Genomic DNA, 25680 nt, shown 5'->3' on the forward strand with positions numbered 1-25680 from the left:
ATGATCTTGGTCGCGAACCGGTGGTGGTGGCGGAGCTGTGCTACTGCCGCCGACGTCGAACCTCCTCTTCGTCCTCCTTTCATACATCAGCAACCAAAAACCATAAACGAAGATAGGAAATCAGTGAGGTTTGATGGTTTAGGTGCGATATCGATCGACGGTTACGGATCGTTGTCGATCGATATTAGAGCGCAATAATCGATCAATGAAAATTATATATCATCGATCGATTTCTCCATCGCGGGAACTTGCAAAAAATCATTCGATGCAATTTGATTTGCAAAGCCTAACAATCAGTTGAATCGATCCATAATCCCTATTCTAGCATTCCATTTACACGAATCGATCCATGCAAGCCCTAAAATCCCGGTTCTAGTTCATTTTTTATCTTAACCCTAACAAGAACGAAAATTTAGAAAATTTCGTGTTCATACCATGTTGAATCGAGGGTTAAGTGATTGAAACGGATAGAGAGTTGAAAATCGAGCGGATTAGGCACAAGAATCGCTTGATTCGGTCGAGAAACGAGAGAGAAAAAGAGTGGAGGCTGCTTCAAAGAGTTTTCGGGTTTGCTAAAATGTCGACCTAATGTTGACTTTAATGAGCCCGCAAATTGTTGATTTTCGATAGACCGATGAGGAGATAACTTCGTCGATCGACGGCAAGTATGTTTTGAAGATAATTATTTTTTTTATTTTTTCATTTTTTATTTTTTTGGCTTATATTTTAAACTAAATCCTGAATATTCTAAAAATAGAAATGAGCTGCCTCCCATTCAGCGTTTATTTTAAGTCTTTAACTTGACTCGATGTTCGATATGTCTAATTATCGGGAGGGGGGCCTAAGTTTATAGGCCTGATAATTAGTGGTTTAGCCAAAAAGTGTTTCACTCATTGGCCACTGTGAATTCATCTCCTTTATCATTTATAAGTGTAATGGCTCCATAAGGATTGAAGTTCACAACAGTGAAAGGACCTGACCAACGAGATCAGAGTTTTCCGGGAAACAGCGTAAGCCGAGAGTTATATAACAGCACTCTATCATTTGGTTCGAATTGCCTGGAGATGATCTTTTTATCATGATATGCTTTTGTTTTCTCCTTATATATCTTTGAACTTTCGTAGGCTAAGTATCTAATTTCATCCAGCTCGTTAAGCTGCATTAGTCTTCTTTCGATAGCTGGTTTGATGTCTAAATTTAATAGTTATATAGCCCATGCTGCCTTATGTTCTAGCTTAACTGGTAAGTGACAGGATTTTCCATAGAGTCCGGTAGGCCCAGAGTGCATTGTCCAGTTTTCTAGACCAATCTTTCCTGGAGGTCCCTACAGTCTTTTCTAAAATTTCCTTCATCTGCCGATTTTAGACTTCCACATGTCCACTTGTCTGTGGATGGTAGGGTGCGGCAACTCTATGGTGTACTCCGTTCTTTTGGAGTAATCTGTTAAGAATTTTGTTGATGAAATGTATTCCGCCGTCACTTATGACTACTCGAGGAATTCCAAATCTTGGGAAGAAAATGCTTTTGAAAAGTTTGATGACTACAGACGCGTCGTTCGTTGGGGAGGCTACTGCTTCTACCCAGTTCGATACATAATCAACAGCGACTAGTATGTATTTGTTCCCATACGAAGAAGGGAAAGGACCCATGAAATCTATTCCCCAACAATCAAAGACTTCTACCTCTAGAATAGATTTATGTTCCATTTCATGTCTTTTACTGATTTTCCCCCTTCACTGGCATCTGTCGCATTGTCCTATGAATGCATGAGCATCGCGAAACATGGCCGGCCACAAAAATCCAGCCAGAAGGATTTTTGACACCGTTTTAAAGGTTGCAAAATGTCCAGCGTAGTCAGATCCATGGCATTGGAATAAGATATCAGGGATTTCAGTTTCGGCTACGCAACGTCTATATATCCCGTCAGAGCAATGTTTGTAGAGATAAAGCTCGTCCCAGTGATATCTCCTAACTTCTCTCAAAAATTTCTTTCTTTTATACTCTCTTAAACCTTTGGGTTCTATGTCAGCAGCTAGATAGTTCACTATGTCAGCGTACCAAGGTCTATCGCGTAAACTTTTTTTGACTGTGTGCACTTCTCGACTCAGACATCCGTCTACGGGAGAGTCATGTTCAGGAGGTATGGTGTTTCAGGCAACATTGATTTTTATATCGCAAGTGATAGTTACCGAAGACTTTTCTTGGTTTTGATCATCGGGAGTGTCGATTGACATAGCATCGTCGGCGTCGATCGACGGCTCCTTGGATGTGAGACATATGTTTCCAAAGAATGAATCTGTTCGGTAAACGTTTTCTGTTGGTAAGAAATCGTTGATGGTAACGTCATCGTCTATTTGTATCCGAGAAAGGTGATCGGCGACTCCGTTTTCTACTCCTCTTTTATCTTTGATTTCTATATCAAATTCATGGAGTAACAGGATCCATCGCAAAAGTCTTGGTTTCGCGTTTTTCTTCGGCATTAAATATTTTATCATAGCGTAGTCCGTGTGGACGGTGACTCGCGAACCGACTAGGTATTAGCGGAATTTTTCAAATGCATAAACTACAGCAAGTAGTTCTTTTTCTGTTGTTGCGTAATTCCTTTGTGCCTCATCGAGAGTTCGACTGGTGTAGTAAACAGCGTGAAGCCTTTTGTCTTTCCTTTGCCCTAAAACTGCTCCTACGGCGAAATCGCTCGCATCGCACATTATCTAGAAAGGAAGATTCCAGTCAGGTGGTTGTACGATGGGGGCGGTTATTATGGCTTTCTTGATTTCTTCAAAAGCTTTCACGCATTCTGGTGAGAAGTCGAATTTAACTTCTTTACAGAGGAGGGTTGTGAGAGGTCTAGCAATCTTGCTGAAATCTTGTATGAACCTCCTGTAAAATCCGGCATGTCCGAGAAAACTTCTCACGTCTTTTACGTTTGTGGGTGCAGGCAAGCCGGTCATTACCTCAATCTTTGCTCGATCTACCTCTGTACCAGCAGCGGAGACCTTATGTCCTAGGACGATTACATCGTTAACCATAAAGTGGCATTTTTCCCAATTTAGAACGAGGTTCTTTTCTTCACATCTTGCCAAAACTTCACATAGGTTATCGAGACAATTTTTGAAACTGGATCCATACACGGAGAAATCGTCCATAAAATCCTCTATCACATCTGTAAAGATTGACATCATGCATCGTTGAAAAGTGGCAGGGGCATTACAAAGACGGAGAGGCATTCTGCATTATGCGAATGTTCCGTAAGGGCATGTAAAGGTGGTCTTTTTTTGATCGTCAGGATGTATAGGGATTTGGAAAAATCCAGAGTATCCGTCAAGAAAACAGTAGTATTGGTGATTTGCCAATCTTTCCAACATTTGGTCAATGAAGGGTAAAGGGAAGTGATCTTTTATAGTGGCCGCGTTCAATTTTCTACAATCGATACACATCCGATGTCCAGTGACAGTGCGCGTAGGGATGAGTTCGTTTTTATCATTTTTCACCACTGTAATTCCACCTTTCTTAGGCACAACATGCACGGGGCTCAACCAATTGCTATCTGAAATTGGGTAGATGACTCCAACATCTAAGAGTTTTATAATTTCTTTCTTAACAACTTCTTTCAAGTTCGGGTTTAGTCTCCTTTGGTGTTCCACTGACGATTTGGAATCGTCTTCTAAGTGAATTTGGTGCATGCACAGATCCGGAGATATCCCAAGAATATCCTTGAGTGAGTATCCGAGGGCTCTCCTATACTTGCACAGTTTTATTAATAGCAGCGCCAGTTCTCCATTGGTTAGGTTGGCGTTTATGATTACAGGGTAGGAATTTTTATAGGGAAAAGCATATTTAAGTCCGGCAGGTAGTTGCTTTAACTCAATTTTTGGTGCTTTTTCAGGATCCCAATCTTCTAGGGAAGATGGTTGTCGATCGATGGCGTCCTTTAAATATCGATCAATGTTGATTTCCGAAGTGTCATCCTCTACTTCGTGGACATTTGCTATTTCTATACTTGCGTCCATTAATCGCATGTATTCATAAGCCTTGCTGTCGACACTAAATATTTCCTCTTCTATAGATGTAAGCACCTTTTCCAGAGGATCATCTGAGCATAGGTCTATGAAGGATTCTTCAGCCAGCTCAGAGATATTGTCCATGTAGGAGATCTGCTTATCGAATAAAGGTCGTTTTATCAGTTTTTCTATATCGAAGGTCATTGGAATGTTTCCAATGTTTAAAAATATCCGACCCTCCTTGACGTCGATGATCGCACCAGCTGTAGCTAGAAATGGTCTACCAAAAATGAGCGGATCCTTTGGTTCGTTCTATAATTTCAGCACCACGAAATCCGTTGGTACGTGACAGTTGTTAATCCTTATTGGCACGTCGTCAAGTACCTCCTCAGGTACTCTAACGGATCTATCGGCGAAAACCAAAGTTATTTTGGTTGGTTTGAATTTATCGTATCCCAGGGATATCGCGACAGAGTGCGGCATGAGGTTCACGCTGGAACCAGGTCAGAAATGGATCGAGGAAAACTTTTATTCCGTATATTGCAATCCAAAAAAAAAAGCTGCCCGGATCGGGCCTCTTGATCGGAGTTTTGCCTTGGATTAATGCACTCACTTCCTCTGAAACCATCATGACGCTGTGCTCAGCGGCTGGGAAACTGTTGGATACCATGTCTTTTACATATTTCTTTATTGAAGGTGATACTTTTATGGCATCACTCAATGGCATTTCCAACGTGATTTTATCGAATGCTTTCTTGCAGATCGCCTTATCTAATTATCGCTTAGTCTGTGTCTTGTTAGGAGGTAAGGGTGGTAAAGTCCTATACACTCTCTCTATGGTTGGTTCAGCAGGAGCCGAGCATCGATCGGCATTGTTTCCAGTTTGTCGATCGATAGTTATCGTAGTTGGTCGATCTATGTTGTTTCCTTCTTCTCGATCGATTTATACATCTTCTTCCAACTCCTCTTCTTCCTCCTCGAGGTTGATAGCCGCTTCATCAGTGTTGGACCGTCCTTTCTCTCGAGAATTTTCTAATTTTGGTTTGGGATTATCGAAAATTATTGGTAGTGATCTACTGTCGCCGGTCTTTTCAACTTCAGCGGGTTTTTCTACATGGTTGATTTCTATTGTGCTCGGGATGAGGCGTTTTCCGCTCCTTAGTAACACAACATTAACTTGACATTTCGGATACGCGTCATTTCGCCCAGGGAGACGTCCCGTTTCTCTTTTGATGGTGGTCGCGTTCTCCTTTACTTGACTGTCCAGTCTCTTAATGTGTTCACTTAAAGCGTCGAACTTTCTCATTAGCTCACTGTAGATGATGTTTATGTTTCCATTCAGGTCAGTGGCCATTTTACGATTTCCCGTGAAAGCTTGGTTTAACCTAAATTCTGCTCTGCCTCGGCATTATCCCATAGTAGCATCGTAATTTTGGGTAAAACTATCGGTGTTAGGGATAGAATACCTATCCTTTAAGGTTGGAATATCTACGAAATCCACCTGTTGTTCTAGTTCAGAAAGGGCATCATCGTCAATTTGGTAAATCCCAAATTAGTTTTGCTCCTCTAGAGCAGAATAAAGTGAGTGTAGAGACTCTTTGATTTTGGCTAAATGTGGCCCATCCATTGAGTCAACTCTCCTTCCTCACTCTACGTCCATCATTTCGTCGGATTTAACCGTAGCTACATTCTTGATCAAACGCTTCGCCTCTTCAGGGTTCCTGGTACTGAACCTCCCTTCACTGGCTGTGTCAAGCGTGATTTGGTAATACAAGTTAATACCTCCGTAAAAGCTATTAATGAGTTGTGGTTCTAAATAACCATGGTGGGGGCATTCAAGCTGGTAACTCTTGAATCTCTCCCATGCGTTCCTGAATGATTCTCGTGGATCTTGGCGGAATGTGAAGATTTTCTTCCTTACATCCCAGTAACGCGTCTCATTGAAGAAGTGATTAATGAAGGTATTTCTTATTTCCTTCCATCAGGTAAAAGAGCCTGCTGGTAGTTGGTCTAGCTATTTCCTGGCCTCGCCCTCTACGGAAAATGAAAAGAGTTTTCAGCGATTGTACTCGTCATCCATAATATTTTCTCGATATTCGATGTGATCGTGTGGGTGTTTTGAGACGGCTCCACGAAAAGGATTCTGACGTACCAAGAATAAGTATTTGAGGCTAACCCCAGATTTCTTGGTATCATCTTTGGGTAGTTTAATGGCTGACCTAGTGAAATAGGTCCCGCCAGGGTTTAAGTAGTCTTGCAGAGGCAATTTTGCTTCTTCATCTCTAGTTGAGATTGAATTAGTTTTAACAGGGATTGCAGTCCCCTGTTCATTTATGATTTGGTTAATTGCGTTGCTTAGTTTACCTTTAGGTTCTCCTTGGACTACTCCTTCATTAGCATTATTGGTAAGAGAATACTTACCTACTTCCGGCGGGATGTCGTCGATTGATTTTTGATGTGCAGCGTCGATCGATATTTCCGTCGACTCGTCGCTCGATGTTGTTTATATTTCGTCAATCGATGTGGTCAAAATCCATATCTTCCATCTTAAATTCCTTTGTCAGCAGCAAAAGAGGGAGAACTTTAGCAAATTCAGTAACAAAATCTAGACTAAGTTCTAAACTTAATCTAATGGTAATAAGAAAGAGTCCCCGGCAAAGGCGCCAAATTTGATATCACTTAAATTATCCTAAGGAGTGATTTACTCTCTCAAATAAGAGGTTCAGATGTAGTACTTAGGGATCGAATCCACAGAGACTCTAGGATTACACAGTAGATTTATAGTCTTCGAATTAAAGTTAGATTTAGAGATTTTTAAAGCAGTAGATGAATTGGCGAGCAAAGTTATTGCTCGATTGATTTGTTTTGAGGTTGTTAACAGTTGGGAGTAAATAACTTTTCAGGTATGATAAGTAAATAACTTAATTTGGGTTTTTAGGGGTTTATTGATATTATTTGTTCTCGAACTCAAACTTAGATATAATCAATCAGATTATCTAATCTGGATCTCGGATTTCAACGATCGTATGTCATGTGGGAACCCGAAGGTTCTTAGAGATGTAATGACGCCTTACGCTGCACAGGGGTTCTATCTTCTTTCTAAGATCGTATTTGGAACACTGAGGCCAGATAGGAACACGGAGGTTCTTCCTCAGATCATGAGATCTTTGCTTGGAACCCGAAGGCTATCTGGGAACCCTGAGGTTCTTCCTTAGATTTTATCCATAGGACCCGAGATCGTATGGGGAACCGTGGGTTTCCTCTATTGATTGCGGGCTTGTATATGGGTCTGGAGTTCCCTTGAGAACCTGGAATGTTTGTTTTCGCAGGGACCGTACTCCGCCTTCCTAAGCAAGATGACTACTGGTACCTTTCGGATTTCGCATTCTGCCGCTCGGAAGCTGGTCGCCACTCTTGAGTTCCTATGTTGTATTCTACTTCTGCAGGAAGTCACTGACAGGCTTAGAGGGTGCTGGTGTGGGTGTAATGACCCATGTGCAAGGCTTTGCTGCTTTCCACGTCTGGATAAGCATAGATTATGAGGTGCTCCCAGAATTTTGCACTTTTGCTCCCTGTATTTCACAGTACTTTTGCAAGTATACCCAGTGTTTCCTGTATTGTATAGCACGTAGCGTTTTAATACAGGTACTTTCACATGTGGTGCTCTAGGGACCCCAATGCGCCTTAGGCTGCACATGAGTTTTAAGTAGTTTTGACAGCATACTCGGGCTTGCGCATACCCAGGCTTGCGCATACCCATTCCTGCTTTATGTCTCATACCCATTGTGATTTTCTGTGGACGTGCCACTTTTTTGACAAGGGTTGGCCAGGATCGGAGGTCTCTGGAGACCTGATCCAGCTCGTTAGCCCCTTTAAGTATGGTGATTTTCCTACTGCCTTTATAGTTGGAACTATTTTTTATTATAAGTTTGTCCGGAGACGTTGAGCATACATAGAAGTAGGAAATCATAATGCTTAAATAGTACATAGTAAGATAGTAGGAATCATGGTGCAGAGACCGTATTTAAAAATGATAGGCTTTGAGGTGCAAGGCGTTCCAGCAGTTGGGTTGTATTTTACCTTTGCAATCTTGTAGCCTGTGTGGGAACCAAAATTTGTACTGTCGATTTCCGTTTAAATAAGGAAAGTTAGGAAAACCCAAATTTTCCAGAGGTCCCGGATATCTGCTAAACCACACGCCAAGCAATCAGAACACGAAATAAAGACGAGAAAAATAAGAAATCGAAAAGAGAGCAAAATGGATCTTATCCCGAATCCGCGTTTGAGCGTTACAGCAAGGTAAGAGTCTGGGCTACGAGAGCTGTCGGCGAGATTCCTAGTTCTAAAACCCTAAGACTGCAAGACCTAATTGAGTCGCAGCTCGAATAACAAAAACGGAAAGTTGCCTAAAATTTCTCTAAGTGCTATGTTTGCTCTGAAAAAGTTCTCCCTTGTGCCTCTCACCTAGGACCCCCTATATACTCCTCCAAGGTCGGTTTTAGCTTTTCCCTTCCTACCCTTAAGCCGTCCTAAGTGAAAAATAGAGATATTCCATTTTTTTCGATCTTCATGTTTATCCGCGGAAACTTAACATTTTTTCTGCGGAAACTTATCTTTATATTTGTTTTTATAAAATAAAAACATAAACAGTCATAGCATCTATGGGTTTGTTCTTAAAGAATCGTAAGTGGGCTTGTAGTCGCGTTTTAGACCTCGTTGGGCCGTCTTTTGACATAAAATGTTTGTTACGATTTTCTTTTCGACAAAAACAAGTTCTCGCGGTTTTTATCGTAAAGTTTCAATGGTAACTTTGATCGGAACGATGTGAGAAGTGATATGGCTGTGGTACATAGGAGCTAGCATTAAGGAAGAGATGAGAATGTACGGATTTGGGTCGTACCCGTTGATCGATGTTCGAGACAGTTCGGTCGCTACGTAGCGACCTGATCCGCGCTGGATCGGTTGCAACGTAGCGACCAAACGAAAGGTTTGGTCGGTCGCTACGTAGTGACCAACCGAGTGGCTTGGTCGGTCGGTGACTCGTTCGCGGGTCGGTCTCTACGTAGCGACCGACCGAATGGCTTGGTCAGTCGCTATGTAGCGACCGACCGAATGCCTTGTTCGGTCGCTACGTAGCGCCGGCTCGTAGCGCCGGCTCGTAGCGCCGGCTCGGTCGCTATGTGGCGACCTTGTTTAGATCCATTTCTGACGTTCTATGAACGTGTTCTTGGGCTATGCGTGTTTAGTTTCGATGAATCAACCGAGACTAGTGCAAGATTTCACCGCAAAGTTCTTCGTAAAGATTTCTTTACGAAGATTACTTTTCGTAAAAGCGTTCATGCCGATTTTTACGGATATTTGGATGTTAATTTCGTCGTATTGTTTTTGACCCCAGCACCGACCACTCGACGATCGTCGAGTGGTTTGATGCTCGGACCACCCGACGATCGTCGAGCAGTCTTTGAGTTCGATATGGTTGCTTCGAGCATGTTTTTAGACGATTGTTCATTTTGGTGTTTCGGATAAGTCTTTCCAAGAAATTTATCGTAAAAATTATTTTCAGTAATTTGTACGAAAATTACTTCTTTGAAAAGTATGTTTTGACGACATTCAAGCGCTAATTCCGCTGTGACCGTTTTTGACCCCAACAGCCTGTAGGCTCCGGCTCTCCGCACCTCAATTACCTTATAGGGTCCTTCCCACCCGAGGGTAAGTTTCCCTGTCGTTTTCTCTGCTCGTCATAGAACCCAGTCCCCTTGCTGGAAGGTCCTGGTTCTGACTTTCTTGTCGTATGTCCTGGCGACGTCTTGCTCGTAGGACCAGTGTTTTAGCCGAGCGGCCTCTCTCTTTTCGTCGAGTAAGTCGAGGCTCAGCGTCATTAGTTCATCGTTCTCTTCCAGAGAGAGGTGCACCCTGAGACCGTTGTTCTCACGTGCATCTCCGTGGGTATTATGGCCTCAGAGCCGTAGACTAGCGAGTAAGGAGTTTCCTGCATCGCGGTCTTGGGAATGGTCCGGTAGGCCCAGCGGACTCCGTGCAGTTCTTCCGCCCACTTCCTGTTGGAACCCTCCAGCCGCTTCTTAAGCATGTTGACCACAGTCTTGTTCGTGGATTCCGCTTGTTTGTTAGATTAGGGGTGTAGCGGTGTAGCGGTGTGGCGGTGTAGCGAAGGTAAGCTTTTTGCCCCAGTCCTTACATAACTCCTTCAAGTTGTGGCTCGTGAATTGGGGTCCATTTTCGGTGACAAACTCATGGGGGACCCCGAAGCGAGTGATTACGTTCGTCCACACGAATTTGCGGATCTGGAGGTCTGTTATCCGGCTGAGTGCTTCTGCTTCGATCCGTTTGGGGAAGTAGTCAGTGACTACCAGAAGGAAGACGTTCTTCCCCAGTGCCATAGGGAATTTCCCCACTATATCCATGCCCCACTTTCTGAAGGGCCACGGTGAGCTTATGGACTTGAGGTTTTCCGGAGGGAGTTTAGAACCTGGAGCGTGCCTCTGACACTGGCCGCAGTGTTTGGCTTGCCGGTTGGCGTCTGCGGCCATCGTGGGCCAATAGTTACCTGCCCTTCTGGCTCTGAGCACTAGGCTCTTGCCGCTAGAGTGGGATCCACAATATCCTTCATGTAGTTCGACAAGGATTCTAGCGGCTTCTCGAGGTGTAACACATCTGATGCGCCTCAGTACATGGAGCCAGTCCAAGATGGAGCTCAGGATGATCAGATCATTCCAACTGAGGTTCGAGCAACCGACCGTTCCAGACAGACAGACCGAGCCGTGTACCGGATCAACCCGCAAGCGTCCAGAAAGGAGCTAAGGCTGGAACCACATCCAGACGACAGAACTGACCGAACCACAGCTCGTGTTCCCCGCCCCACTCGCCAAGCCAAGACTGATGGTCAAGCCAGAACTCACTTTGATCGAGAGGAATCCGAGTCAGACCATAGTCTTTCCGTTTTGGTCCGTCTGATCCGAGCCGAGTGTCCCAACGAACGTACTGATGGATCAGCCGGCCAGTATGATCAGTTCCTGAACTTTGATGATCAAAATTTCTCTAAGGCACGAATTCTTCAACTGTCGAAAGATTTGGGTCGTGCTGGAACAAAGTTGGCGCATGAGCCTTATTCGGCCGACTGTCCTGACCGCACCGCGTCCGTCCTGCTCCTTACCACGAAGGAACCACTTGGTTCGGATGAACCTGGACGCCAGCCGAAGAGTCATCTTTGACCAGATCTAGAATCCAAGAGATTTTGTACATTGTCTTTCAAACTTCTTAGTCAATTTTGATTTCCTAAGTTTGTCGTTAACACATTTCTATGTCTTTTTCAATTCCTCAAGTAGTATAAATATGTAAACACTTCTCATAATAAAACCATTCCATTTTCTTTCAACTTTTTGAGTCTTTACTCTTTGTTCTTCGATTAAGAACTTCTCTTGTTTCCTTGGTGTGGTTAGCTCCAAGTAAACTCCTCTTGTCCGTTGGTCTTGTGAGTAATATCAGGCAACTATTTTTGATCGCCTCTTTGTAGGACCGGTGCGTCACATCCGGCAACAAACTGGTTCGGGAATATCAAAGGCCATTCCGCAACCTTTGTGGGACCCATCATTCCATCAGTTCTCCTTCGGAGTTCATATCCTTTCCAATCCGGTCGAGTGATCCTTTTTAAGGCGTATCAAAGTGGTTTAAGAGCCACTCTTCCGGTATTGTCAGTTCATCTTCTCATCTTCCATTTCATAAACATTTCTTCTTCTTCTTTCTATCTTAAATTCGGGCCCCTCATTACCATCCACTAGAAAAAGTATAAAAAAAAAAGAAAGATCTACAATTCAAAAAAAAAAAGAGATTTCCAAGAGTTTGATTTGTGGATTAGTGGTGGAAGAGAAAGTCTGCTGGCTGAGGAGAAATCCAGCCTTTGAGGTAGTTAAAATGGATTTCAAAACCAAAGTTCTCTTTTTTCTATCTATCTTACAAAAAAAATAAAAAAATATTCCCTTGTTTGCTTTGAAGTTTGCCCATTAGGATTCCTGGATTAGATCTCTTAGAACCTTGAGTATAGGGCTTGAGAGTGATCACCAAAATTCTGAGAGAAACACGTGTGTGGGCGAGATCAAACACTTGAGAATGTGAGGTTTTAATCTAACTTTTCGTGTCTTAAAGATTTTCAGGAAACCATGAGTAGTGAAGACGAAAGGAGCCGACCCGGAAACTCAGAGGCCGGTTTATCTAACTTGCAGATGCGAGCCTTGAATGATTCTTTTACTAACCTTATGAACACAGGTCTTGAGCAGATCCATCTAAGGCTAGATGAGATCCAAAACAGTCAACAGCCGCGTCCTCAAACCAGAGCCAGAAGAGATCGCCCAAGGAGGCCAAACCGGACCGACGATGATATCCGAGAGGAGGATTCCCATGAGGACGACGTCCGATCCACCAATCGACCTAGGAGAGGTCATAGAAACCGAGATCCAGGTGATACCAATCCTTTTGCTAGAAATGAACTAGCTGATGATAGATTAGGAGGATTTAAACTGAAAATCCCACCTTTTGATGGTAACAATTATTCCCACCTTTTGATGGTAACAATTATCCTGATGTTTTTCTTGAATGGGAAAAAAAAATTGAACATGTCTTTGATTGTCAAAACTTTTCTGAAATTAAGAAAGTTAGACTTGATGTTACTGAATTCTCAGGCTATGTTATTAATTGGTATGATCAAGTTGCGACCCACAGGAAGAGAACAGGTGATAGACCGATTGACACATGGGACGAGTTTTCCATGCTGATGAGGAGACGTTTTGTTCCTTTATCACCGAGACCTCCACCAGAAATTCAGACGTTTGCTTCAAGGCACCAAGTCCGTGGAAGACTACCACCAAGAGATGGAAACCTTTATGATCAAGGCCGATGTAGACGAGCCCATGGACGCTACTATGGCTAGATTTCTTTATGGCCTCAACCGAGACATCCAAGACCGTATGGAGCTTCAAGAGTATCGAACCGTGGAGCAAATGTTGAACAAAGCCATCATTATTGAACAACAAGTGAAAAGGAAGAGCTACTCAAAGTCGGCCTTTGCTCCTAAACCGTCCTTTGCTCCTAAACCGGCCTTTGCTCCTAAACCGTCCTTTGCTCCTAAGCCAAGTTATCAAGACAAAGGAAAGTCTTCTTCCACAACAAATACAGCTTTTAAGACTGATGTTCCTGCTCGTGTTGACAAAGGAAAAGCTATTGAGAATCCCAGTCGTGCAAGAGACATCAAATGCTTCAAGTGTCAAGGTCTAGGACACTATGCCAACAAATGTCTGAACCAAAGAGTGATGATTCTCATGGAGAATGGAGAGGTTGAGACCGAGGACGAGCAGGAGGACAAGGAGGATCTTGGTCTTATCTTTGATGAGGAAGAAGAGTCCTTTGACTATCCACATCACGGACCATTACTCGTTGCTAGGAAAGCTTGGGACGACCCCATCTTCGAGGAGACGGACGGCCACACGGACGATAACTTTGGCCCGACCTTTGTTACTGATTATGAGCCGATCTTTGATGAGGAAGACAGCTTTGACTACCCAGCGCATCGATAATTCCTTGTCACTAGACGTTCCTTGAGTGTTCAGCCCAGAACCAATGAAAAAGAACAAAGGGAGAATCTCTTTCATTCTCGTTGTTTAATCTCTGAAAAAATTTGTTATTTGATCATTGACGGTGGGAGTTGTACTAATGTTGCTAGTGATACTTTTGTCAGGAAGCTTGGGCTAGCTACTCGACCTCTTTCTCGTCCTTTCAGGTTGGAATGGCTCAATGAGACCGGCGAACAGTACATGAAGGAGCAAGTCACGATCCCTCTTACCATTGGACGATATGGAGATGAGATTGTTTGCAACGTTCTTTCTATGGACGCTTGCCATATCCTTCTGGGCCGTACATGGCAGTTTGATAAGAAAGTTGTGCATGATGGCTTCACAAAACGACACTCCTTTGACCATAAAGGAAAGAATATCACTCTGGTGCCATTGTCGCCATTGGAAGTTCACCAAGATCAGGTCCAACCCAAGAAGAACCACGACCAAGAGTCTAAACCGGACGAACCTGAGTCATCTCACCGAAATTCCAACTTTTTCATCAAACAAAGTCAGGTCAAGAAGTCTCTTTACTCTCAAAAGCCATTTCTTTTACTCGTGTATAAAGAATCTCTTATGGCCTCATCTTCTTCTGACTGGAACCACATCCAGACGACCAGAAAGGAGCTAAGGCTGGAACCACATCCAGACGACCGAAATGACCGAACCACAGCCTGTCTTCCCCGCCCCACTCACCAAGCCAAGACTGATGGTCAAGCCAGAACTCCCTTTGATCGAGAGGAATCCGAGTCAGACCATAGTCTTTCCCTTTTGGTCTGTCCGATCCGAGCCAAGTGTCCCAAGGAACGTACTGATGGATCAGCCGGCCAGTATGATCAGCTCCTGAACTTTGATGATCAAAATTTCTCTAAGGCACGAATTCTTCAACTGTCGAAAGACTTGGGTCGTGCTAGAACCAAGTTGGCGCATGAGCCTTACTCGGCCGACTGTCCAGACCTCACCGCGTCCGTCCTGCTCCTTACCGCGAAGGCACCACTTGGTTCGGATGAACCTGGACGCCAGCCGAATAGTTATCTTTGACCAGATCTAGAATCCAAGAGTTTTTCTACATTGTCTTTCAAACTTCTTAGTCAATTTTGATTTCCCAAGTTTGTCGTTAACACATTCCTATGTCTTTTTCTATTCCTCAAGTAGTATAAATATGTAAACACTTCTCATAATAAAACCATTCCATTTTCTTTCAACTTTTTGAGTCTTTACTCTTTGTTCTTCGACTAAGAACTTCTCTTGTTTCCATGGTACTCTCCCTGCACTTGGTTGATTATCAGCTTGGAGTCACCAAAAACCTGGATGTTTTCTACCCCCATTTGATGGGCGAGTGTTAGCCCTGCGGTTAGAGCGTCGTACTCGCTTTCGTTGTTGGTCTCTTTGAAGTTGCACCTCACAGCCCTTGAGGCCTTGTTCCTTGTCGGCGAGGGAAGCATTATTCCTACCACGACACCTCTGATGTTGATGGATCCATCGACATGCAGGACCCATCCTCCCTCATCCTTTGTTTCTCTTCGGAGGCGCACTTTTTACTCCAGAGTTGGGAGAAAAGTAGGGGAGAATTCGGCCACAAATTATGCTAGGACTTGTGACTTTATAGCTGTGGCTGGTCGAAAAATCACATCGTATTCTCCTAGTTCCACAGCCCATTTCGCTAAGTGTCCAGAGACTTCAGGCTTGTGGAGGACCAATTTTATGGGGAAAGAGGTGACAACCACGATTGGGTGAGCCTGAAAGTAGGACCGTAACTTGCGGGCGGCGACTATCAGGGCTAAGGCCAGCCTCTCTAGATGACTGTAGCGGGTTTCTACATCCAGGAGAGCCTTACTTACGTAGTAGATTGGTAGCTGCTTGCTTCCTTCCTCGCGTACTAGGACGGCCCTTACGGCGTGCTCCGAGACTGCTAGATATAGCAGCAAGACCTCACCGAGCAGTGGCTTGGATAGGAGAGGAGTGGTGAGATATGCCTTTAGCTCATGGAGAGCTGACTCGCACTCTTCCGTCCACTGAAAATCCTTTGAGTTTTCTAGGGTTCCAAAGAAGGCGTGAGATTTGTTGGAGAGCCTAGAGATGAACCTGCTCAGGGCTGCCATTCTTCCCGTTAGCTTTTGAACCTCCTTGACGTTCTTCGGGGAAGGGATCGAATGAATGGCGCTGATTTGCTCTGGGTTAGCTTCAATTCCTCGGTGGGTTACAATGTACCCGAGGAACTTGCCGGAACTGACCCCAAATGAGCACTTAGCTGGGTTGAGCTTCATGTTGTACTTCCGGAGAGTGCAGAAGGCTTGCTGCAGGCGAGATATGTGGTCTTCAGCCTCTAGGGATTTGACCAGCATGTCGTCGATGTAGACCTCCATGGTTCACCCTATCTGGTCCGCAAACATCATGTTCACCAGCCGTTGATAGGTCGATCCCGTGTTCTTTAGGCCAAATGGCATAACTTTGTAGCAATAGATCCCTCTGGATGTCATGAAGGACGTCTTCTCCTGGTCCTCCGGATGCATGAGTATTTGATTATAGCCGGAGAACCTGTCCATGAAACTCATCAGCTGATGCCCGGTTGTGGCATAGACCAGCTTGTCGATGTGAGGCAGAGGAAAGGGGCCCTTTGGGCAGGACTTGTTGAGGTCTTTGAGGTCTATGCAGACTCTCCACTTCCTGTTCTTCTTCTTGACAACGACTACGTTGGCTAACCATTCCGGGTACTGTACCTCGCGAAGGAACCCCGCGCCGAGCAGGCTTCTGACTTCTTTGTTGATGATTGTGTCCCTTTCGGGGGCAAACTTCCTCCTCTTTTGTCTGACGGGTTGATGTAGGGGATCCAACTGCAGCTTCTGCATGATGATCTCCGGATCAGTCCCGGGCATGTCTGCATGGGACCAAGCGAAGCAGTCGGAGTTAGACCGGAGGAAGTTTATCAACGTCCTCCTTAATCCTTCGGTCAGCTTGGAGCCACTCTTGAGATGTCGGGTCTGGTCCCCTTCGATTAATGGCACGTCGTTCATTTTTTCGACCTCTGGTTCCTTGGTGTGATGAGCCGGAGGTTTGCTCTGTAATTGCTATAAGACCTTGGTCTTTCCCTTCAAAGTAGTCTGGTAGCAGGAGCGGGAATACTCTTGATCCCCTCTGATTTCTCTAATGCCCGCAGGGTGTAGGGAGTTTCACAATCTGGTGAAGGGTCAAAGGGACGGCTCCCATGCCATGGATCCAGGGCCATCCCAAGATCATGTTGTAGATTGAATCGCAGTCAACGACTAGGAACTTGGTTGATATGTTGATCCCTTCAGCGTATACCGGGAGGGCACTTCTCTGGCAGTCTGCTTGACTTCTCTGCTGAATCCTATGAGTGGGGTTATCCTTCGAGTTAGAGCGCTTTCCTCCAGCCCTAGATCCTTGTATGCGGCCTGGAAGATGATGTTACCGGATGTTCCATTATCTACCAGTATCCTTTTCATCAGGCAATTCGCTACAGCGAGTGATATGACCAGGGCGTCGTGATGTGGGGTGAGAACCCTTTCCTGTTCCTTGGCCGTGAAGCTTATTTCGCCCATACCCAGTAGCAAGCGTTTCGGCTTGGCTGCCTCTAGGCCGTGCTTGGGGTTCTGAGTGATTTTCTTCGCGGCTGCATGGCTTATACCGCTGATTTCCAAACCGCCCGATATGACATGGATCACTCGGTCCTATCGAGGTGGCGAGATGGGAGCAGCTTCAGTGGGCTTTCCCGTTGTCTCCTTGCTTAGATGGCTCTTGGGATTTTCGGAAAGAAACTCCATGAGGTGTCCTTTCTTAAGCAATTCGTTGACCTCGATCTTCACTACGACGCAGTCCTCCATTTTCTGACCGTGGTCACGGTGGAAGTCGCACTAGAGACCAGGGTTCCGGAACGAATCGGGTGCTTTCATCTTCTGAGGCCACTTGACCTGTTGGCCCATCTTCCTCTGAACATTGATCAGCTCCGGCTTTGAGACGTAGAAGTGAGAGATGTCTGGCCATGTGGACACTGCCATCCCTTCTGCCTTCTCGATCGGCCGGTTCTGGTATATGCCCCGGTTTCTGTTCACGGAATCCCTGGCTGGTCTTGGAGAGGGTTTCTCGTCTCGCTCGGTTTGGTCTGGTCTGATCGCCTTGGGGTCTTGCTTTAGCTTCGCCTTGGCGCGACTGGCGACATCTTCTTCCCATTTTACATGTGCCCAGGCTCGAGACAGGACGTCTTCCATGGTCTTGCACTGGTACTTGGTCAGCTCCTTATAGAGCTCCCCGTCGGGGAGTAAGCCTCTCTTGAAGGCAGAGATGGCAGTGGGGATACTACATTCGGGAATTGTCACCTTCTCTTGATTGAAGCGGGCTATGTAGCTTCGCAGGGGTTCCGCCCGATGCTAGAGGATTTCGTATAGACCATCAGAGGTTTTCTCCAGGTCTCTGCTGCTGGCGAATTGTTCCACAAACTTGTCGCTGAGAATAGCGAAGGAGACTATGGACCTGAAGGGTAGGTTGATGTACCATTGCAGAGGGGGTCCGATCAGGGTTGAGTCGAATCCTTTGCACATGTAGCTTCACGCGACTCCTTTGGGAGTGCTACATCGAGCATCCTTTGTCTGTATTGGGCGACATGATCGTCTGGATCGCTGGTGCCGTCATACGCCTTAATGTTGGGAAAGGAGAACTTCCTGGGCATCTCGTTCAGGGTGATCTCATCCGTGAAAGGATTATCGGCGTAGGAATCGGGCTTGCTCATCCGGATGGGGGAGCTACCCCTGGGAGCCTTTCAACCATGGACTGCATGGCGTCGAGCCTCTTGAAGAACATCTGCTCCATGTAAGCAACCATGGGATACTCCGTCTTTGTTGCTCCCTTGGGTGCTTCCTTATTGGCTTCCGGCTCAGATTCGCTGTCTTGTACGTCGTAGGTCTGAGCACCCTTAGCCTTTTCGCGCGTTTCTGCGTCTCCTTGCGACGTCGTAGGCGGGAGAGTCGTGCCTGTTCCATAGTTTGGTGTCTCCAGAGTCGACATGGGTCGGATCTGAGCCTGGAATCGACGTTTTTTGTTACTTGCCGTATTGAGGGCTCGGTTCTCGTCTCAGAGGTTTGGATTCTCCGATTTGAGCTGGCCGAGCTTTTCGGCGCTCTGCTCCAGTTGCTTGGAGTGTTCGTCGAGCTTATGGACTTCTGAGGAGAGCTCGAGATTCTCTGCAACTTCTATTCGAGCTCTGTTTTGCTCGGTTACTTGGCTGTGTTTACCGTTGAGTTGCCTTTGGAGCTCTGCTTCTCTTGGAGTAGCTTCGTGTAGCTCGTTCTGCTCATCCACCACCATTATCAAACAATTTAGATTACTCCCCTCCTTTTAGGGCCAAACTGTTAGGGGATTTTTGTTTAGGATCTTTGTGAGTACTACGGAACGATGGACATGACTTTGATTTCGTATGAGTTTGTAAGAAATAAGGTAGAAAGAGACGTTTGATGTTAGGAGTTTTCAAGGTTCCTAAGACAAATGTTGTCGTATAAATGATTGTCGAACCAGTTCTGAGGGATATCAAAGCACTGAGAATGCAAGTATTCACTTAATCTAAGTGCAACCAATGATTTAGATGGGTTTTAAGCTATGACTAAAACTAGAAAGCAATAACAGAATGATACTTTCTTGACTAAGGGAAAAGAGAACTCATGGGCATAGGGATTAGACCTTGGGTGATCAAGTATCGAACTAAGGATGGCAAATGATCAATCAAACTATCAACCTTAAGCCTAGACACAATTCTAAGCAAGCTCTATGTCTAGATGAATGCTCATTTGCTAACATATCTCAAACATCAAATGTCTTTGGTTGAATAATATGAAAGCAATCATTACTAACAAGTCTATTAGCTATCTTAGCATCTTTAACAACAAATGTCTTTGGCAAAGTATACTAAAAGCCTAGGAGAGTTGTCTCAGGCATTTCATCAAACACCTTTTGGGTGGGAAATGTCTATTGATCAACTTTTGAGTGGCCAACTCAGAAGATGCATTATCAATACTCTACTAGCAAGGAACAAGAATGATCTACACTAAAACATCCTAGAACTAACCTAATCACCCTTGATCTCCCTAACCCATGAATTCAAAAGGTGATTACTCACTAATCTCCATGATTCCTCTTAAACCCATATTGGATTTCAGATTAATCATGTAGAGAAATAGATAAGAAATCAACAAGAACACAAGAACATAACAATCAAAATCCAAGAGATGAACTTCTCAAGAGAGTTTTTGTGTATTTCTCAATAGATCAAAAGATCGTCTCCTCCTGGTGGCTTACAGAGTATTAAAACATAGGTTTAGAAAGTAAAACATGCATAATGAAATGACCAAAAGGCCCTTAAGTAAAATAGAAAATCGACCCAACAATAGACGCGGAGCAACCTCGGCATGTCGCTCTGAGAGGTCGCTCTGGCCTTCGGGAGCGACCTCAGTGGGTCGCTCTGAGAGGTCGCTCCGGACTTCGCTTCGTGTCGTCTCGCCATAGAGACGCGAGCGACCTCGGGGTGTCGCTTTGGGAGGTCGCTCCGAGAGGGGTGTGAGATGCGAGCGACCTCGGTGCGTCGCTCTGGGCAAGTCGCTTCACTGGGTGAATATGGCGAGCGACTTCACGGGGTCGCTCCAGCTAGGTCGCTCTGAGAGGTGCTTTGGAGCGACCTCATGACGTCGCTGCGGAACCTCGCTCCCCTGCTCTGCTCGTCCAATGATCACATATTTCACCTCTTTTTGAGCTCCAAATGCATCCAAATAGCCCCAAGAACTCCATGTGGCACTCCAACACCTGATAGAGACTCATGTATGCAAAATGTAACCTAAACATGGATAAATCCTAGTCTATATGATCAAAATGCACATGGATGAATGGATAAGATAATGGAAATATGCAAGAGCACACTCTCTTGTTCTTTTACTTGTCCACAAGTGAACTTTCTAGAACTTGTTCATTTACTTGTCCACAAGTGAACTTTCTAGAACTCATAGGGAGAGAGGTTTGAAGGTGGGAGCTCATAGCCAAAAGAAACAGAACTAGTACTCGATTCAACATCTAATCCATCATGAGCACACTCTCTTATTACACTCTAGCTTCTCTAGGCCTATCTCAACTCTTTTTGCCCTTACACTCATCATCAAGCATCCACACATTCAAATCAACCAACTCTCACATTCATTAAGCACAAAACATCAGGTGAATTCTTGCAAATGGTCAGTTGGTCCAAGTCATTTGGTTGGGTGAGGGAAGACTTTTATTCAAGTGATTCAAGAGGTTCGAAACATAAAATCTTTAAGGTGGTTTACTCTCGAAACAAGTAGCCTTGACATTGCACATAATATATCTAAGAAAGGGATCAACTCATGCATACAATGCTCAATCTCCATTGTTCTACCCTTTTCCCAAACATACAATTACACAATCATTCTCAAATGTCAAACCCAACTCACATCTCTCACCAAAAGATCCTAAGAACATTAACTCCTTCTCTTTGAAATCTACAAGGGATTTTTCACAACCTCAAAACATTACTTAGCTCCTAACAACTTTGCTAGCCCCCTTTTTCTTTCTTTTTCTTTTCTTTTCATATTTTATTTTTTTTTTTTTTTTTTTTTTTAAATGGGGGCCAAGACTTTTCATAACTTGAGCTAGAGGTTTTTCTACTTATCCCAGTAAGACAACTCACTTAAACACAAAGAGTTATTTCTTTTCCTTTTTCATTGCTCCCAAATCATAATCACAACTCTCACCCCCCACCTATAGCTAGACAATAGAGTGCCCAATCTAGCAAGAATGAAGATCAAGCATTGTCGTTCCCGATACTCTCAACATTATGCACATGTAAGACTTTTCGAAGAAGGCCTCACTCATCAAACAATGAAAGCTTAAAAGGAGGGAAAAGTTTTGGGAGTGGTCTACCACTAGAGTTTGTCAAAATAAGATTGGCATAAAGGATGTGACAACTCAGGTGTGTATAGCCATGACTCAGTACACAAGGGACCATGAGCAAGAAGCATTAAGTTCGTTTAGTTCAAATAAGGTTGTAGTTGGCTTCCAAGACTGAGTTTCAGCAATCAACAAGTTTCAGGAAGAGTTTTCAAGGCTCGAAATATACAAGTCTTTTTGAGAGGTGCAAAAGCTACTCAGGTGCAACTTAGTGTTCTTTACAGGGCATTTAAAATCATTGCTCCCAATGCAAGTAAATGCAACCTATATGCTCTAGACTCTCCTAGAAATGACAATGATGCAAACTAAATGAATTTTTTTTTTCTTTTTTTTTTATGCAAATATATATGTATAATGCAATGCATGAGACTCAAATCATCAAAGCAAACGTGATCAAATACTTGGTACCTCCCCCAAACTTAAATGACACAGTCTCTGTGTTGTCAAGGAGAGAGAGATACCCAAAAAGAGAAAACTAATATGCAAAAACGAAAATGGTATATACAAGGGAAAGTAGTGGGTTACCTTCTATGGGGAATGAGTAGAGGGAGATGCTCCCTCCTCGTCGTCCTCAGGTGGTAACTCTTCAAGGTGCTCATCAGCAAGAGTGCCCATCTCTTCAATGTAGAAGGCTTGCCCGAACACAGTTGGTTTCTTCATTTTCTCCTTGATGTCAAAGTGGAGAACATGCCCTTTACCCAAATGGAGATCAATCGTGCCCTCTTTCACCTTAACAATTGCTCCTGCTGTAGCTAAGAATGGCCTTCCAAGAATCAATGGGTCTTGAGCCTCCTCACCCATCTCAAGCACCACAAAATCTGTAGGTATCTCATACCTTCCAATCTTCACAGGTAGGTCCTCTAAGATGCCCACAGGGTACTTCACTGAACGATCAGCTAACACCAGAGAGAGTTTACACTTCTTGTACTGAGTGAATCCAAGCTTCTTTGCAACAGACAAAGGCATCACGCTGACACTAGCTCCCAAATCGCAGAGACATTTCTCAAATACCATAGGTCCAAGAGCACAAGGTAGTGTGAAGCATCCTGGATCCTCTAACTTCTCTGGAACATCAAGCCTTTGGATGATGGCACTGCACTCATGGGTAAGAATCATCATGCTTTCCATTTCCTTCTTCTTTGCAGCTACAACATCTTTCAGGAACTTGTTGTATTGAGGAATCAACATGAAAGCATCGATGATGGGCATTGCAACCTGAGCTTCACTCATTTGCTTCTCAAACAAAGCCTTGTACTTCTCTAGCAGCTGCCTCTTGAATCTACCAGGGAATGGTAGTTTGGGTTCATAGGGAGGAGGAACAAAAGAATTCTCACTTGCTGGAGCAAGAACTTCACCATCTTTCACTGTTTTCTTCGCTTCCCCAACCTTTCCTTTACCCTTGGCTTCCACAATCTTCTCCAAGATTTCATCATTGATTTTCTCATCAACAATCACCACTTCATCATCTAAGTTGATGGCCACCTCTTCACCTAGTTTCTCAGCATCCCTGGTGAGGGTTGTAGGAGGTAACTGCTTACCACTCCTAAGGGTGATAGCTTTGGCCTCCTTGGGTTTTGGTCAGATTTTCCAGGTAGAGATCCTTGCTGGCGAGTCTGGTGAGTGTTCATGGAAGCAAACTGATTCTCTAAATTCTTGACTGTAGAAGCAAGATGTGAGAACTTGTTGTTGAGCTCATTGTAGCTCCCATCAATCTTGGAATGAAGGTTCTTCAACTCATAACCAACATGCTTCTCACTTCTAGTCTGAGACTCCAAGATTTGTTTCAGCAGGGTGTCAGTGCTGCTCTCTTGAGGAGCAGAGGAACCAGATGAGGGGTTTTGCTGAGGTTGATAGCTGCCTTGCTGGTTGTTTCGAGGCGGATAACCACTCTGTTGGTTGTTGGGATAGGATTTCTGTTGGTAGTTGTTGTACTGAAAGTTGGGCTCTTTTTTGTACCAGCTACCATTGTTGTTGATGAAACACAGCTCTTCCTGACCTTCCAAACCCTCAACCTCATGGACAACAGGTGGTGTCTCTTGGCTTGGGTTACCAACAAAGTGCAGCTGCTCTTGTGTGGCTTTATCAGCAAGGAGGATGTCTATCTTATCCTGTAGAGCTTTCAACTCCTTCCTCGTCTGCTTATCATCTGTTCGACTGCTTCTGTCGTGGTCTCCACTGTAGACTGCATCACTCTTTACCATGTTGTCAACCAGCTCCTCTGCATCTTCCTCAGTTCTCCCCAAGAAGAACCCATTGCTAGCTGTATCCAGTCTGGCCCTGTACTTAGGAAGAGCACCACGGTAGAATGTGCTCAGCAAGCTCTCCTTAGAGAAACCATGGTGTGGGCATTGAGCTTGGTAGCCCTTGAATCTCTCCCAGGCTTCACTGAAGCCTTCCAAGTTCTTCTGTTGGAAACTGGAGATCTCATTTCTCAGCTTAGCAGTTCTTGAGGATGAGAAGAATTTCTCCAAGAATGCTCTCTTGCACTCATCCCAAGTGGTGATAGAGTCGCTGGGTAGAGACTTCTCCCACTGACGTGCCTTATCCCCCAAAGAGAAAGGGAATAACTTCAGCTTTAAGGCATCCTCGGACACACCATTGGTTTTTGACAACCCACAGTAGCTGTCGAACCTATCCAAGTGATCAAATGGGTCCTCTAGAGCCAAGCCATGATACTTGTTGTTCTCGATCACGTTGAGGAGTCCTGACTTGACCTCAAAGTTGTTGGCTGCCACAGCCGGTGCTCGGATTCCCAGTCTATGACCATGAATGTTGGGCCGGTCATAAGTACCAATGGGTCGAGCTGCCCGCGGTTGGTGTTCTGCCCCTTGCGGTGGATCTGCCATATCAATTTCCAAGTGGGCTTGGTGTTCTTCTTCTCTTCTAGCTCTAGCACACTCCCTCTCTAAAGCTCTGATGTCTGCTACTATTGGAACTAGGTTTGATGGACCCCTGCTCCTCAAATTCATACACCTGAAAGTTAAAGGTAGGTGAAGAAGAAGAATCAGTAACAAAACAAAATTAAAATGACTTAGTCTCAAGCAAATGACTAAATCTCAATGTTCAAATCTACTCAGAATTTGGCAACGGCGCCAATTTGATGTTAGGAGTTTTCAAGGCTCCTAAGACAAATGTTGTAGTATAGTGATTGTCGAACCAGTTCTGAGGGATATCAAAGCACTGAGAATGCAAGTACTCACTTAATCTAAGTGCAACCAATGATTTAGATGGGTTTTAAGCTATGACTAAAACTAGAAAGCAATAACAGAATGATACTTTCTTGACTAAGGGAAAAGAGAACTCATGGGCATAGGGATTAGACCTTGGGTGATCAAGTATCGAACTAAGGATGGCAAATGATCAATCAAACTATCAACCTTAAGCCTAGACACAATTCTAAGCAAGCTCTATGTCTAGATGAATGCTCATTTGCTAACATATCTCAAACATCAAATGTCTTTGGTTGAATAATATGAAAGCAATCATTACTAACAAGTCTATTAGCTATCTTAGCATCTTTAACAACAAATGTCTTTGGCAAAGTATACTAAAAGCCTAGGAGAGTTGTCTCAGGCATTTCATCAAACACCTTTTGGGTGGGAAATGCCTATTGATCAACTTTTGAGTGGCCAACTCAGAAGATGCATTATGAATACTCTACTAGCAAGGAACAAGAATGATCTACACTAAAACATCCTAGAACTAACCTAATCACCCTTGATCTCCCTAACCCATGAATTCAAAAGGTGATTACTCACTAATCTCCATGATTCCTCTTAAACCCATATTGGATTTCAGATTAATCATGTAGAGAAATAGATAAGAAATCAACAAGAACACAAGAACATAACAATCAAAATCCAAGAGATGAACTTCTCAAGAGAGTTTTTGTGTATTTCTCAATAGATCAAAAGATCGTCTCCTCCTGGTGGCTTACAGAGTATTAAAACATAGGTTTAGAAAATAAAAACGTGCATAATGAAATGACCAAAAGGCCCTTAAGTAAAATAGAAAATCGACCCAACAATAGACGCGGAGCGAACTCGGCATGTCGCTCCGAGAGGTCGCTCTGGCCTTCGGGAGCGACCTCAGTGGGTCGC

At 44.3% G+C, this 25680-nt stretch overlaps 1 protein-coding gene and 1 non-coding gene across 2 annotated transcripts; one reads left to right on the top strand and one right to left on the bottom strand.

The window, feature by feature from the left end:
- Window positions 1-2711: 2711 nt before the first annotated feature.
- On the bottom strand, window positions 2712-3179 carry LOC125585888 (uncharacterized mitochondrial protein AtMg00860-like). Its single transcript, XM_048755601.1, has one exon. It carries the CDS (start codon window positions 3177-3179, stop codon window positions 2712-2714), a length of 468 nt encoding a protein of 155 aa, XP_048611558.1.
- A 20732-nt stretch (window positions 3180-23911) lies between these two features.
- Window positions 23912-24018, top strand: LOC125586546. Its single transcript, XR_007323083.1, has one exon. It is a non-coding gene; the product is annotated as a small nucleolar RNA R71 (small nucleolar RNA).
- Window positions 24019-25680: the final 1662 nt, after the last annotated feature.

This window comes from Brassica napus, chromosome C4 (assembly GCF_020379485.1).
Source record: "Brassica napus cultivar Da-Ae chromosome C4, Da-Ae, whole genome shotgun sequence".
NCBI lineage: Eukaryota > Viridiplantae > Streptophyta > Magnoliopsida > Brassicales > Brassicaceae > Brassica > Brassica napus.